The sequence below is a fragment of the Xenopus tropicalis genome, chromosome 4 (genome assembly GCF_000004195.4).
Source record: "Xenopus tropicalis strain Nigerian chromosome 4, UCB_Xtro_10.0, whole genome shotgun sequence".
NCBI lineage: Eukaryota > Metazoa > Chordata > Amphibia > Anura > Pipidae > Xenopus > Xenopus tropicalis.
Window position 1 is genome coordinate 3,212,037 of NC_030680.2, and position 16,868 is coordinate 3,228,904.

Below are 16,868 nucleotides of genomic sequence, written 5' to 3' on the forward strand. Positions count from 1 at the left end.
AGACTCCCTTTCTATCAGTCTGTGACTCCCCCAGGGGGGGGGGGGGGGCAGATAAGGGCTATAAAGCCAATCTAACAATTTACCCAGACTCCCTTTCTATCAGTCTGTGACTCCCCCAGGGGGGGGGCAAATAAGGGCTATAAAGCCAATCTAACAATTTACCCAGACTCCCTTTCTATCAGTCTGTGACTCCCCCAGGGGGGGGGGGGCAGATAAGGGCTATAAAGCCAATCTAACAATTTACCCAGACTCCCTTTCTATCAGTCTGTGACTCCCCCAGGGGGGGGGGGCAGATAAGGGCTATAAAGCCAATCTAACAATTTACCCAGACTCCCTTTCTATCAGTCTGTGACTCCCCCAGGGGGGGGGGCAGATAAGGGCTATAAAGCCAATCTAACAATTTACCCAGACTCCCTTTCTATCAGTCTGTGACTCCCCCAGGGGTGGGGCAGATAAGGGCCATAAAGCCAATCTAACAATTTACCCAGACTCCCTTTCTATCAGTCTGTGACTCCCCCAGGGGTGGGGCAGATAAGGGCTATAAAGCCTATCTAACAATTTACCCAGACTCCCTTTCTATCAGTCTGTGACTCGCCCAGGGGTGGGGCAGATAAGGGCTATAAAGCCTATCTAACAATTTACCCAGACTCCCTTTCTATCAGTCTGTGACTCCCCCAGGGGGGGGGGGGCAGATAAGGGCTATAAAGCCCATCTAACAATTTACCCAGACTCCCTTTCTATCAGTCTGTGACTCCCCCAGGGGGGGGGGGGCAGATAAGGGCTATAAAGCCAATCTAACAATTTACCCAGACTCCCTTTCTATCAGTCTGTGACTCCCCCAGGGGGGGGGGCAAATAAGGGCTATAAAGCCAATCTAACAATTTACCCAGACTCCCTTTCTATCAGTCTGTGATTCCCCCAGGGGTGGGGCAGATAAGGGCTATATAGCCTATCTAACAATTTACCCAGACTCCCTTTCTATCAGTCTGTGACTCGCCCAGGGGTGGGGCAGATAAGGGCTATAAAGCCAATCTAACAATTTACCCTGACTCCCTTTCTATCAGTCTGTGATTCCCCCAGGGGTGGGGCAGATAAGGGCTATATAGCCTATCTAACAATTTACCCAGACTCCCTTTCTATCAGTCTGTGACTCGCCCAGGGGTGGGGCAGATAAGGGCTATAAAGCCAATCTAACAATTTACCCAGACTCCCTTTCTATCAGTCTGTGACTCCCCCGGGGGGGGGGGGGCAGATAAGGGCTATATAGCCTATCTAACAATTTACCCAGACTCCCTTTCTATCAGTCTGTGACTCCCCCAGGGGTGGGGCAGATAAGGGCTATAAAGCCTATCTAACAATTTACCCAGACTCCCTTTCTATCAGTCTGTGACTCCCCCAGGGGGGGGGGGCAGATAAGGGCTATAAAGCCTATCTAACAATTTACCCAGACTCCCTTTCTATCAGTCTGTGACTCCCCCGGGGGGGGGGGGGGGCAGATAAGGGCTATAAAGCCTATCTAACAATTTACCCAGACTCCCTTTCTATCAGTCTGTGACTCCCCCAGGGGGGGCAGATAAGGGCTATAAAGCCTATCTAACAAGCTGCCCAGACCCCCTTTTTCTCAGTCTGTGATATTACAGGGTGAGGGGGAGGCCTATTGTGCCCATGCATTGCTATAGGAAAACTACAGAAGCCCCAAGGGAATCAGATCAAATGGAGGAAGAGGGATGGTTTGGGCCTTACCTGAGCCACCAGACTGCACAGCCGGGAGCCTTCCTGGGTCAGACTGTACAAACTGCAGATTGCGGCTTCCATGCTATAAATGTTATCACACGCGTTCAGCTCCGCAACCAAGCTCTGCAAGGCAAAAGGGGATCAGCGGGATCAGTGGATTATCCTGTAACAGAATGTGCCCATATGTATAAATACAAATATACAGAGAAGGAATGTTCTGGGCACACAATAAGCTGTACCCCCATACTGTACTGTCTAAGGGAAACACTATGGCACCTCCTACCCATATGTATAAATACAAATATACAGAGAAGGAATGTTCTGGGCACACAATAAGCTGTACCCCCATACTGTACTGTCTAAGGGAAACACTATGGCACCCCCTACCCATATGTATAAATACAAATATACAGAGAAGGAATGTTCTGGGCACACAATAAGCTGTACCCCCATACTGTACTGTCTAAGGGAAACACTATGGCACCTCCTACCCATATGTATAAATACAAATATACAGAGAAGGAATGTTCTGGGCACACAATAAGCTGTACCCCCATACTGTACTGTCTAAGGGAAACACTATGGCACCTCCTACCCATATGTATAAATACAAATATACAGAGAAGGAATGTTCTGGGCACACAATAAGCTGTACCCCCATACTGTACTGTCTAAGGGAAACACTATGGCACCCCCTACCCATATGTATAAATACAAATATACAGAGAAGGAATGTTCTGGGCACACAATAAGCTGTACCCCCATACTGTACTGTCTAAGGGAAACACTATGGCACCTCCTACCCATATGTATAAATACAAATATACAGAGAAGGAATGTTCTGGGCACACAATAAGCTGTACCCCCATACTGTACTGTCTAAGGGAAACACTATGGCACCTCCTACCCATATGTATAAATACAAATATACAGAGAGGGAATGTTCTGGGCACACAATAAGCTGTACCCCCATACTGTACTGTCTAAGGGAAACACTATGGCACCTCCTACCCATATGTATAAATACAAATATACAGAGAGGGAATGTTCTGGGCACACAATAAGCTGTACCCCCATACTGTACTGTCTAAGGGAAACACTATGGCACCCCCTACCCATATGTATAAATACAAATATACAGAGAAGGAATGTTCTGGGCACACAATAAGCTGTACCCCCATACTGTACTGTCTAAGGGAAACACTATGGCACCCCCTACCCATATGTATAAATACAAATATACAGAGAGGGAATGTTCTGGGCACACAATAAGCTGTACCCCCATACTGTACTGTCTAAGGGAAACACTATGGCACCCCCTACCCATATGTATAAATACAAATACACTGCATTGTGTATTAATAACTATAAGTACAGAAGTTCACACACCTGACATTGATATTTCTGACAGTTAATAAATGGGGGGGTGCTGGTTCCAAGAATCAGACGGTACTTCTGTATATAAATTATATGTACAAACAGTGCACTTGGGTTATTACATGCGGCCGCACAATAGAGGGGCGATGCATGGAGCGAGGGATCAGTACCGGAGATCAAAATGGACCGGAATAAATATTTACAAGACTCTGGGTCAATACTCTCCCCGTGTAGCAGCAACAGGTCGATAGGAAGTGAGGGGAGAGTCACGGCTCCATCTCTATAGGGTCTCAGGTGCAGCCCCGCAGTACGGAGGGTATTACTCTACCAGTTCCCATCATTATTTGGACCAGTAAGATTCCAGTAAGATAAGGAGCCCCGGTGTCCTATTTGTATAGCCCCCCGTGTGTGAATTGGGTTTCTCAAGTTGGCCCTGCTCAGGCTAGAACGTGGTAGAACATTGACACTCTGTGCTGTGATTGGGCAGAACATCATTTAGAAACTGGGAAAGGATGGAGACAGTAGGGCAAGATGGAGGAAGTAGGGCAAGATGGAGACAGTAGGGCAAGATGGAGACAGTAGGGCAAGATGGAGGCAGTAGGTCAAGATGGAGGCAGTAGGGCAAGATGGAGACAGTAGGGCAAGATGGAGACAGTAGGGCAAGATGGAGGCAGTAGGGCAAGATGGAGGCAGTAGGGCAAGATGGAGACAGTAGGGCAAGATGGAGGCAGTAGGGCAAGATGGAGACAGTAGGGCAAGATGGAGGCAGTAGGGCAAGATGGAGACAGTAGGTCAAGATGGAGGCAGTAGGGCAAGATGGGGACAGTAGGGCAAGATGGGGACAGTAGGGCAAGATGGAGGCAGTAGAGCAAGATGGAGACAGTAGGGCAAGATGGAGACAGTAGGGCAAGATGGAGACAGTAGGGCAAGATGGAGGCAGTAGGGCAAGATGGAGGCAGTAGAGCAAGATGGAGACAGTAGGGCAAGATGGAGACAGTAGGGCAAGATGGAGACAGTAGGGCAAGATGGGGACAGTAGGGCAAGATGGAGACAGCAGGGCAAGATGGAGACAGCAGGGCAAGATGGAGGCAGTAGGGCAAGATGGAGACAGTAGGGCAAGATGGAAACAGTAGGGCAAGATGGGGACAGTAGGGCAAGATGGGGACAGTAGGACAAGATGGAGGCAGTAGGACAAGATGGAGACAGTAGGGCAAGATGGAGACAGTAGGGCAAGATGGAGACAGTAGGGCAAGATGGAGACAGCAGGGTAAGATGGAGACAGTAGGGCAAGATGGAGACAGTAGGGCAAGATGGAGACAGTAGGGCAAGATGGAGACAGCAGGGTAAGATGGAGACAGTAGGGCAAGATGGAGACAGTAGGGCAAGATGGAGACAGTAGGGCAAGATGGAGACAGTAGGACAAGATGGGGACAGTAGGGCAAGATGGGGACAGTAGGACAAGATGGAGACAGTAGGACAAGATGGGGACAGTAGGGCAAGATGGGGACAGTAGGGCAAGATGGTGACAGTAGGGCAAGATGGAGACAATAGGGCAAGATGGGGACAGTAGACAAAATGGAGACAGCAATGCTCAGTGGGAGATATTAGATAAGATAGCTGAGCTTGGATCAGTGTCAGTGTAGCCCAAGTCACCTCTGGGTCTCTTGGGGGGGGGTCACATAGAAACGAGAGGAGGAGCCCTGTGTCCGTCATTGACAGAAAACTCCTGAACTTGGTTTCTAGTTTTGAAAAGACCTGAGTAAGAAGCGGTGCCGTACGGGCGACACAATGCTGGGTGCATCCCAGGGCCCCGCCCATTTACGCCACGACGGGGACACTGAACCTCAACTGGCCCAACACTGAGAAGCTTTTTCCCTTATTAAGATGAATAATGAACGAGTCCCACCGGACTCACAGGGTTTCAGGCTCCTCCAAGGGGTGAAGGGAATGATGTGAGATGCAGGGAGTGTCGGCCATTACGCAGACTGGCGGCACCAGCCCAGAGCATTACATCACCCCCGGGATAATTCATGGTGACACCGCACCGCGGCAAATAAGATTTACTAAATAACAGATTTCAGCTCTTTCCCAGGGTGGATTCATGTCTGGCAATTACTTTCCCTCTATGAGCGATCGCAACGCCACGCGTCCCCACCCATTATTTATTCCATGCGTTTATCAGATTGGTTTTTAGGAAACGGAATGAATCATCACAAACAGGCAGGGATTAGCGTATTGTGTGCCCAGAGCATTCCTTCTCTGTATATTTGTATTTATACATATGGGTAGGAGGTGCCATAGTGTTTCCCTTAGACAGTACAGTATGGGGGTACAGCTTATTGTGTGCCCAGAACATTCCCTCTCTGTATATTTGTATTTATACATATGGGTAGGGGGTGCCATAGTGTTTCCCTTAGACAGTACAGTATGGGGGTACAGCTTATTGTGTGCCCAGAACATTCCCTCTCTGTATATTTGTATTTATACATATGGGTAGGAGGTGCCATAGTGTTTCCCTTAGACAGTACAGTATGGGGGTACAGCGTATTGTGTGCCCAGAGCATTCCCTCTCTGTATATTTGTATTTATACATATGGGTAGGAGGTGCCATAGTGTTTCCCTTAGACAGTACAGTATGGGGGTACAGCTTATTGTGTGCCCAGAACATTCCTTCTCTGTATATTTGTATTTATACATATGGGTAGGGGGTGCCATAGTGTTTCCCTTAGACAGTACAGTATGGGGGTACAGCTTATTGTGTGCCCAGAACATTCCTTCTCTGTATATTTGTATTTACACATATGGGTAGGGGGTGCCATAGTGTTTCCCTTAGACAGTACAGTATGGGGGTACAGCTTATTGTGTGCCCAGAACATTCCTTCTCTGTATATTTGTATTTATACATATGGGTAGGAGGTGCCATAGTGTTTCCCTTAGACAGTACAGTATGGGGGTACAGCTTATTGTGTGCCCAGAACATTCCTTCTCTGTATATTTGTATTTATACATATGGGTAGGGGGTGCCATAGTGTTTCCCTTAGACAGTACAGTATGGGGGTACAGCTTATTGTGTGCCCAGAACATTCCTTCTCTGTATATTTGTATTTATACATATGGGTAGGAGGTGCCATAGTGTTTCCCTTAGACAGTACAGTATGGGGGTACAGCTTATTGTGTGCCCAGAACATTCCTTCTCTGTATATTTGTATTTATACATATGGGTAGGGGGTGCCATACTGTTTCCCTTAGACAGTACAGTATGGGGGTACAGCTTATTGTGTGCCCAGAGCATTCCCTCTCTGTATATTTGTATTTATACATATGGGTAGGGGGTGCCATAGTGTTTCCCTTAGACAGTACAGTATGGGGGTACAGCTTATTGTGTGCCCAGAACATTCCTTCTCTGTATATTTGTATTTATACATATGGGTAGGAGGTGCCATAGTGTTTCCCTTAGACAGTACAGTATGGGGGTACAGCTTATTGTGTGCCCAGAACATTCCTTCTCTGTATATTTGTATTTATACATATGGGTAGGGGGTGCCATAGTGTTTCCCTTAGACAGTACAGTATGGGGGTACAGCTTATTGTGTGCCCAGAGCATTCCTTCTCTGTATATTTGTATTTATACATATGGGTAGGGGGTGCCATAGTGTTTCCCTTAGACAGTACAGTATGGGGGTACAGCTTATTGTGTGCCCAGAACATTCCCTCTCTGTATATTTGTATTTATACATATGGGTAGGAGGTGCCATAGTGTTTCTCTTAGACAGTACAGTATGGGGGTACAGCTTATTGTGTGCCCAGAACATTCCCTCTCTGTATATTTGTATTTATACATATGGGTAGGGGGTGCCATAGTGTTTCCCTTAGACAGTACAGTATGGGGGTACAGCTTATTGTGTGCCCAGAACATTCCCTCTCTGTATATTTGTATTTATACATATGGGTAGGGGGTGCCATAGTGTTTCCCTTAGACAGTACAGTATGGGGGTACAGCTTATTGTGTGCCCAGAACATTCCTTCTCTGTATATTTGTATTTATACATATGGGTAGGAGGTGCCATAGTGTTTCCCTTAGACAGTACAGTATGGGGGTACAGCTTATTGTGTGCCCAGAACATTCCTTCTCTGGATCAGACAGGTGCCTATAGTAACAACCTACCTTTATTTCCTGAGTCAGGGCAAGATTTATCAGCTGACTAAAATACTGCCCAACAGATGTGAGGGTTTCATTAATGGACAGTTTGAGGGAGGGGCAGGTCACATCCCCCTCGGACAGCGCGCACCTATAGGAGGGAAGGGGACAAGTTATTATTAGTTGGCCTTGTGCTTATAAATACAACCCCCCAAGAATAATTGGAAGATATAACCGACGTCCCCCCAACCTTGTATTGTCTAATGTATCTGCCCCAGAGCCCAAATTACTGTTAGGGGGGGGGGGTCTCCCACACATTTGTAACCCTTTAAATCCCGCTTCTCAGGCCGCGGCCCGGTTCCTGCAGGAACAGTATAATATTCCGCTTGCATTACGGTTGCCCCATGACCTATTGTGCGTTGCTAATTGGCTAATCAGCTGCCCTATTAGGTGCATGCCTGAATACTTTCCCTTTAAACCAAGTGTCTATTTAATGATTTCATTTTATTCCGAGGAACAATTACTCCCAAATGCAGATTCCAACTACGTCTGTGGCCAAAACCTACGGGATAAAATGAGACGCGGCGTTCGCACTTTCTACGAGGAGCCGTGACCCTTTATTTTATTTGTGCAGAATCCTCACTGCCTTTTATAGTCTGTGACTCCAGCGCAGCCCTAAGTACATTCCATGGGGTTAACCCATTCAGCTCTGGTATCTCTCTGTACAGGCTATGGGCACACTTAGGGGGCTGTTCCTGCTGAATTGTGCTTAGTACAGGGGAATCTCTATGTGCCATAGTTTTATGGTATCTCTCTGTACAGGCTATGGGCAAACTTAGGGGGCTGTTCCTGCTGAATTGTGCTTAGTACAGGGGAATCCCTATGTGCCATAGTTTTATGGTATCTCTCTGTACAGGCTATGGGCACACTTAGGGGGCTGTTCCTGCTGAATTGTGCTTAGTACAGGGGAATCTCTATGTGCCATAGTTTTATGGTATCTCTCTGTACAGGCTATGGGCAAACATAGGGGGCTGTTCCTGCTGAATTGTGCTTAGTACAGGGGAATCCCTATGTGCCATAGTTTTATGGTATCTCTCTGTACAGGCTGTGGGCAAACTTAGGGGGCTGTTCCTGCTGAATTGTGCTTAGTACAGGGGAATCTCTATGTGCCATAGTTTTATGGTATCTCTCTGTACAGGCTATGGGCAAACTTAGGGGGCTGTTCCTGCTGAATTGTGCTTAGTACAGGGGAATCTCTATGTGCCATAGTTTTATGGTATCTCTCTGTACAGGCTATGGGCAAACTTAGGGGGCTGTTCCTGCTGAATTGTGCTTAGTACAGGGGAATCCCTATGTGCCATAGTTTTATGGTATCTCTCTGTACAGGCTATGAGCAAACTTAGGGGGCTGTTCCTGCTGAATTGTGCTTAGTACAGGGGAATCCCTATGTGCCATAGTTTTATGGTATCTCTCTGTACAGGCTATGGGCAAACTTAGGGGGCTGTTCCTGCTGAATTGTGCTTAGTACAGGGGAATCCCTATGTGCCATAGTTTTATGGTATCTCTCTGTACAGGCTATGGGCAAACTTAGGGGGCTGTTCCTGCTGAATTGTGCTTAGTACAGGGGACTCTCTATGTGCCATAGTTTTATGGTATCTCTCTGTACAGGCTATGGGCAAACTTAGGGGGCTGTTCCTGCTGAATTGTGCTTAGTACAGGGGAATCCCTATGTGCCATAGTTTTATGGTATCTCTCTGTACAGGCTATGAGCAAACTTAGGGGGCTGTTCCTGCTGAATTGTGCTTAGTACAGGGGAATCCCTATGTGCCATAGTTTTATGGTATCTCTCTGTACAGGCTGTGGGCAAACTTAGGGGGCTGTTCCCCGCTTGGCTGCAGAATTTGGGAGTAAGGGGGGGGCAGGTACTTACCTCTCAGTAACGTCGGTCAGCTCAGAGCACTTGTCCATTAGTAACGTCTCAAACTGCAAATGATCAGACAGGAGAGGACAGGGGGTTAATGTGGGGCATTTAATACAGGGCTTTAATCCTAACTAAGAAGGGACCCCCCTTTCTCCCAGCGCCCCCCGCAAATAGCATGAGGAGACTGCCGCCCCACTGTCCCCGTCCTGTCACAATATAATATTATTTTTCATCAGCTTTGATGTAATTGTGCTTGTTTTTCCTGCCAAATGGCTTAATTACGAGTGATTATTGTGTTCCCGGCGCTGAAAGCTCGCATTATGTTTTCCATCACTCAGTCCCGTCCCCGAGCAGCCATTACACCGATAAGTGTCTGCGAGCAAAGCACTCTGGGTTATGGATTCGGGCCCCTCAACGTGATGAATTCGACCTCGGAGATGAGATCATTTTCAGCAGGAACCCAAATGGGCTCTTTCCACTAAAAACCCAAACTCGGCGCTATTTCTAGAACAACAGCCCCCCCCCCACCCCCGCGTATCAATGATATTCAGTCGGTATTTATTATTGGGAAATCTATTCGGATGTGACCGGAGGGGCGAGGGAAACAGCCCATAAGTTATTTAGCTCAGAGGCTGGAACCGGCCCCCAATATCCCTCAGCTTTGTGCATAGAACCTACGGATATTTCTACATCTAGAAGGGTTGGCAGTGCCATGGAAGAGACATATAGTGCTAATGAGTAGAGTATAGAAGGGATGGCAGTGCCATGGAAGAGACATATAGTGCTAATGAGTAGAGTATAGAAGGGATGGCAGTGCCATGGAAGAGACATATAGTGCCACTGAGTAGAGTATAGAAGGGATGGCAGTGCCATGGAAGAGGCATATAGTGCTAATGAGTAGAGTATAGAAGGGATGGCAGTGCCATGGAAGAGACATATAGTGCTAATGAGTAGAGTATAGAAGGGATGGCAGTGCCATGGAAGAGACATATAGTGCCACTGAGTAGAGTATAGAAGGGATGGCAGTGCCATGGAAGAGGCATATAGTGCTAATGAGTAGAGTATAGAAGGGATGGCAGTGCCATGGTAGAGGCATATAGTGCCACTGAGTAGAGTATAGAAGGGATGGCAGTGCCATGGAAGAGACATATAGTGCCACTGAGTAGAGTATAGAAGGGATGGCAGTGCCATGGAAGAGGCATATAGTGCTAATGAGTAGAGTATAGAAGGGATGGCAGTGCCATGGAAGAGACATATAGTGCTAATGAGTAGAGTATAGAAGGGATGGCAGTGCCATGGAAGAGACATATAGTGCCACTGAGTAGAGTATAGAAGGGATGGCAGTGCCATGGAAGAGGCATATAGTGCTAATGAGTAGAGTATAGAAGGGATGGCAGTGCCATGGTAGAGGCTTATAGTGCTAATGAGTAGAGTATAGAAGGGATGGCAGTGCCATGGTAGAGGCATATAGTGCTAATGAGTAGAGTATAGAAGGGTTGGCAGTGCCATGGTAGAGGCATATAGTGCTATTGAGTAGAGTATAGAAGGGTTGGCAGTGCCATGGTAGAGGCATATAGTGATATTGAGTAGAGTATAGAAGGGTTGGCAGTGCCATGGTAGAGGCATATAGCGCTAATGAGTAGAGTATAGAAGGGATGGCAGTGCCATGGTAGAGGCATATAGCGCTAATGAGTAGAGTATAGAAGGGATGGCAGTGCCATGGTAGAGGCATATAGCGCTAATGAGTAGAGTATAGAAGGGTTGGCAGTGCCATGGAAGAGGCTTATAGTGCTAATGAGTAGAGTATAGAAGGGATGGCAGTGCCATGGTAGAGGCATATAGCGCTAATGAGTAGAGTATAGAAGGGTTGGCAGTGCCATGGAAGAGGCTTATAGTGCTAATGAGTAGAGTATAGAAGGGATGGCAGTGCCATGGAAGAGGCATATAGTGCTAATGAGTAGAGTATAGAAGGGATGGCAGTGCCATGGTAGAGGCATATAGTGCTATTGAGTACAGTATAGAAGGGTTGGCAGTGCCATGGTAGAGGCATATAGTGCTACTGAGTAGAGTATAGAAGGGATGGCAGTGCCATGGAAGAGGCATATAGTGCTAATGAGTAGAGTATAGAAGGGATGGCAGTGCCATGGAAGAGGCTTATAGCGCTAATGAGTAGAGTATAGAAGGGATGGCAGTGCCATGGAAGAGGCATATAGTGCTAATGAGTAGAGTATAGAAGGGATGGCAGTGCCATGGTAGAGGCATATAGTGCTATTGAGTAGAGTATAGAAGGGTTGGCAGTGCCATGGTAGAGGCATATAGTGCTACTGAGTAGAGTATAGAAGGGTTGGCAGTGCCATGGTAGAGGCATATAGTGCTATTGAGTAGAGTATAGAAGGGATGGCAGTGCCATGGTAGAGGCATATAGTGCTAATGAGTAGAGTATAGAAGGGATGGCAGTGCCATGGTAGAGGCATATAGTGCTAATGAGTAGAGTATAGAAGGGATGGCAGTGCCATGGTAGAGGCATATAGTGATATTGAGTAGAGTATAGAAGGGATGGCAGTGCCATGGTAGAGGCATATAGTGCTATGAGTAGAGTATAGAAGGGATGGCAGTGCCATGGTAGAGGCATATAGTGCTAATGAGTAGAGTATAGAAGGGATGGCAGTGCCATGGTAGAGGCATATAGTGATATTGAGTAGAGTACAGAAGGGATGGCAGTGCCATGGAAGAGGCATATAGTGCTAATGAGTAGAGTATAGAAGGGATGGCAGTGCCATGGTAGAGGCATATAGTGATATTGAGTAGAGTATAGAAGGGATGGCAGTGCCATGGTAGAGGCATATAGTGCTAATAAGTATGGAGGGGATGGCAGTGCCATGGAAGAGGCATATAGTGCTAATGAGTAGAGTATAGATGGGATGGCAGTGCCATGGTAGAGGCATATAGTGTTACTGAGTAGAGTATAGATGGGATGGCAGTGCCACGGTAGAGGATAGGGTTACGGGGCAGAGTATGGAGGGGATGAGGAAGGCCAGGGAAGAGGAACATTAAATCATTCAGTATCTCAGAGACTCAGTAGAGACCTTGTTGGACAGCAGAAGTAATGGGTCAACGTTCTGCAGAACCCCCGGTACCTGGTGCATTTCCTCTGTGGAGGGGCGATTAAAGCTGTGATACTCTCTGAGCATGGAGCGCACGTGGCAGCTGACCCGGATGGCCATACTGTGCAGCCTCTTCCACCTGCTCTTCATCAGCTTCTCCACTATCTTGGTCAGTTCGGTGCTTACGATCCAAGCTCTCTTGAGTAGGATCTCCAGGCTGCTGGGCGCCGTGCCCGGGGAGGAGAGCAACAGGTCACTTTGGGCATCTTCCTCCTTCCCGATGGGCTTGGACTGCAGGATACACATGCACTCACACTCCGTCATCAGCTTCAGGTCGTCCATCCAGCGCCGCACCGAGTCCACTTGGATTATGCGCAGTCTGGAACCCAAACACAACATTACTATCGTATTCACTACTACATTGCAGTCATATTTGTACAGCAGAGTCTGTCTGTCCTTTTCTATTCCCTTACCTGCCCCAGGGGACCCACACCCCTTGAGCCCATGGACCCCTACTAAACCCAAACCCACCAGTGATCTCAAGGCTCTGCCACTGATGGCACCCAATGACTGCACTGGTGCTCATGGTGGAATGTCTGGAAACAGCTGGACCCACCACCCGCCTGAACCCAAACCAGCAACCCAAACCCACATGAATATTGTACATGCCCGTCCATCACTAAAGGACAACTATATCCAAAATATTGTTTCTCCCACTGCAGGCTGCACCCAATAAATATTTTTGGTTGCCCTTAAATGCAAGATGGTAGAGGAATATAGTGATCCTAAGTAGAGTATAGAAGGGATAGAGACTGGCAGTGCCATGGTAGAGGAATATAGTGCTCACGAGTAGACTATAGAAGGGATGGAGACTGGCAGTGCCACTGAGTAGAGTATATAAGAGATGGAGACTGGCAGTGCCATGGTAGAGTCATATAGTGCTATAGAGTAGAGTATAAAAGGGATGGAGACTGGCAGTGCCATGGTAGAGGAATATAGTGCTCACGAGTAGACTATAGAAGGGATGGAGACTGGCAGTGCCACTGAGTAGAGTATATAAGAGATGGAGACTGGCAGTGCCATGGTAGAGTCATATAGTGCTATAGAGTAGAGTATAAAAGGGATGGAGACTGGCAGTGCCATGGTAGAGGCATATAGTGCTACTGAGTAGAGTATAGAAGGGATGGAGACTGGCAGTGCCATGGTAGAGGCATATAGTGCTATAGAGTAGAGTATAAAAGGGATGGAGACTGGCAGTGCCATGGTAGAGGCATATAGTGCTACTGAGTAGAGTATAGAAGGGATGGAGACTGGCAGTGCCATGGTAGAGGCATATAGTGCTACTGAGTAGAGTATAGAAGGGATGGAGACTGGCAGTGCCATGGTAGAGGCATATAGTGCTATAGAGTAGAGTATAGAAGGGATGGAGACTGGCAGTGCCATGGTAGAGGCATATAGTGCTACTGAGTAGAGTATAGAAGGGATGGAGACTGGCAGTGCCATGGTAGAGGCATATAGTGCTACTGAGTAGAGTATAGAGGGTATGGGAATGGGCAGTGCCATGGTAGAGGCATATAGTGCCAATGAGTAGAGTATAGAAGGGATGGCAGTGCCATGGTAGAGGCATATAGTGCTACTGAGTAGAGTATAAAAGAGATGGAGACTGGCAGTGCCATGGTAGAGGGTTATAGTGCCACTGAGTAGAGTATAGAAGGGATGGCAGTGCCATGGTAGAGGAATATAGTGCCACTGAGTAGAGTATAGAAGAGATGGCAGTGCCATGGTAGAGGAATATAGTGCCACTGAGTAGAGTATAGAAGGGATGGCAGTGCCATGGTAGAGGAATATAGTGCCACTGAGTAGAGTATAGAAGAGATGGCAGTGCCATGGTAGAGGAATATAGTGCCACTGAGTAGAGTATAAAAGGGATGGCAGTGCCATGGTAGAGGAATATAGTGCCACTGAGTAGAGTATAGAAGAGATGGCAGTGCCATGGTAGAGGAATATAGTGCCACTGAGTAGAGTATAGAAGAGATGGCAGTGCCATGGTAGAGGAATATAGTGCCACTGAGTAGAGTATAGAAGAGATGGCAGTGCCATGGTAGAGGAATATAGTGCCACTGAGTAGAGTATAGAAGAGATGGCAGTGCCATGGTAGAGGAATATAGTGCCACTGAGTAGAGTATAGAAGAGATGGCAGTGCCATGGTAGAGGAATATAGTGCCACTGAGTAGAGTATAGAAGAGATGGCAGTGCCATGGTAGAGGAATATTAGAGAATGGCATTGTGGGAAGTGTTGTTTCAATGGTACAGGGGGGCTTTATGAGTTATTAGGAGAGGCATAAGGACCCTGGGAGCCAAGACTCAAGGGGTCGACCTTACCCACCAATATATCACCCCCAATATAAATCCCCCCCCCATATAATGGTATATCCCAATCATTCGCTCCACGCCGTCAGATTAGGAACATTGTACCCAATGGGGGGTTTTTCCGAGCTCCCCAACTGAATCCATAAACTCTGCGTAATAATGTCATTTACTGGCTCCGCGTGCATCTGAAATAACTCATAATGGCGCCGAGTTTAAAGCGCTTGATAAATGTTTCTGAAAAGCGCACGTTTTTTTTTTTTTCCCTCCCAGCGCCATCAGCCCGTGATTGATTGGCCAGTAAATAACGTCAATGGGAGCTGGAACTGCCCCGGCTGGGATGGGAGCAGAACCGCTCAGCTAATGAGCAAGGGAAACCGCGCACGGCTGCCTGCCAATTGCCAGTAAGGCGGCTAAAGAGTTAAAGGGGAAATTGTTCATTAAATTTGCCTTTTTTTCTTACGATGTTGTAGATGGAGGGAATCTAAGCAGCTTTGCGGCTGAAATCCTTATGCTGCGACATTGGGGGCCACCGGCGGAGTGCAATTTATGGGTCTTGTGGGTTTTGGGAATTGGCGTTGGGAATTTGGCAAAATGGGGCGTGTTTGGGGGTGGATCAGGGGCGGGGTCATTTCGCTTGTTGTTGGGCCAAGTGACCAATTAGTTCATAACTGGTTGGGAGGGTCCCATGGTTACCGATAGTGGCCCGGATACCGTTACAGGGCGCTCCAACATCCGTAGTGGAGAACATGGCTACTGTCTTCTCTACCATCGTACTGAACCTGGTGTATCTACCTCTCTACCTTACTACCATTGGCTGCTTGTACTCAAGGAACCTAAGGGTCAGACTGGGCCAGCGGGACACCAGAAAAAACCCCACGACCCAGAATTGATCGCTGCCAGGAACATTGGTGCCGTGGTGGAGAACATGGCTACTGTCTTCTCTACCATCGTACTGAACCTGGTGTACCTACCTCTCTACCTTACTACCATTGGCTGCTTGTAGTCAGGGAACCTCAGGGTCAGACTGGGCCAGCGGGACACCAGAAAAAAACCCACAACCCATAACTGATCCCTGCCAGGAACATCGGTGCCGTGGTGGAGAACATGGCTACTGTCTTCTCTACCATCGTACTGAACCTGGTGTACCTACCTCTCTACCTTACTACCATTGGCTGCTTGTAGTCAGGGAACCTCAGGGTCAGACTGGGCCAGTGGGACACCAGAAAAAAACCCACAACCCATAACTGATCCCTGCCAGGAACATCGGTGCCGTGGTGGAGAACATGGCTACTGTCTTCTCTACCATCGTACTGAACCTGGTGTACCTACCTCTCTACCTTACTACCATTGGCTGCTTGTAGTCAGGGAACCTCAGGGTCAGACTGGGCCAGTGGGACACCAGAAAAAAACCCACAACCCATAACTGATCCCTGCCAGGAACATCGGTGCCGTGGTGGAGAACATGGCTACTGTCTTCTCTACCATCGTACTGGACCTTGTGTACCTACCTCTCTACCTTACTACCAGTTACTGCATTGGCTGCTTGTAGTCAAGGAACCTCAGGGTCAGACTGGGCCAGCGGGACACCAGAATAAACCCCACAACCCAAAACTGATCCCTGCCAGGAACATCGGTGCGGTAGTGGAGAACATGGCTACTGTCATCTCTACCATCGTACTGAACCTGGTGTATCTACCTCTCTACCTTACTACCATTGGCTGCTTGTACTCAAGGAACCTCAGGGTCAGACTGGGCCAGCGGGACACCAGAAAAAACCCCATGACCCAGAACTGATCCCTGCCAGGAACATCGGTGCCATGGTGGAGAACATGGCTACTGTCTTCTCTACCATCGTACTGAACCTGATGTACCTACCTCTCTACCTTACTACCATTGGCTGCTTGTAGTCAGGGAACCTCAGGGTCAGACTGGGCCAGCGGGACACCAGAAAAAAACCCACAACCCATAACTGATCCCTGCCAGGAACATCGGTGCCGTAGTGGAGAACATGGCTACTGTACCATCGTACTGAACCTGGTGTAAGTACCTCTCTACCTTACTACCAGTTACTGCATTGACTGCTTGTACTCAAGGAACCTCAGGGTCAGACTGGGCCAGCGGGACACCAGAATAAACCCCACATGAGAACATGGCTACTGTCTTCTCTACCATCCTACTGGACCAGGTATATCTACCTCTCTACCTTACTACCATTGGCTGCCTT

At 47.8% G+C, this 16,868-nt stretch overlaps 1 protein-coding gene across 1 annotated transcript in view; it reads right to left on the minus strand.

Annotated features, from left to right (window-relative positions):
- The window catches only part of insc (INSC, spindle orientation adaptor protein), an 85,613-nt gene that overhangs the window by 42,151 nt on the left and 26,594 nt on the right, over nt 1-16,868 (minus strand). The window contains exons 4-7 of the mRNA XM_031900374.1: nt 12,308-12,653; nt 9,180-9,232; nt 7,277-7,400; nt 1,744-1,857 (exon numbers count right to left, since the gene is read on the minus strand). Of these exons, the coding sequence (XP_031756234.1) occupies nt 1,744-1,857; nt 7,277-7,400; nt 9,180-9,232; nt 12,308-12,653 (637 nt within the window). The remainder of the gene's footprint in view (nt 1-1,743; nt 1,858-7,276; nt 7,401-9,179; nt 9,233-12,307; nt 12,654-16,868) is intronic.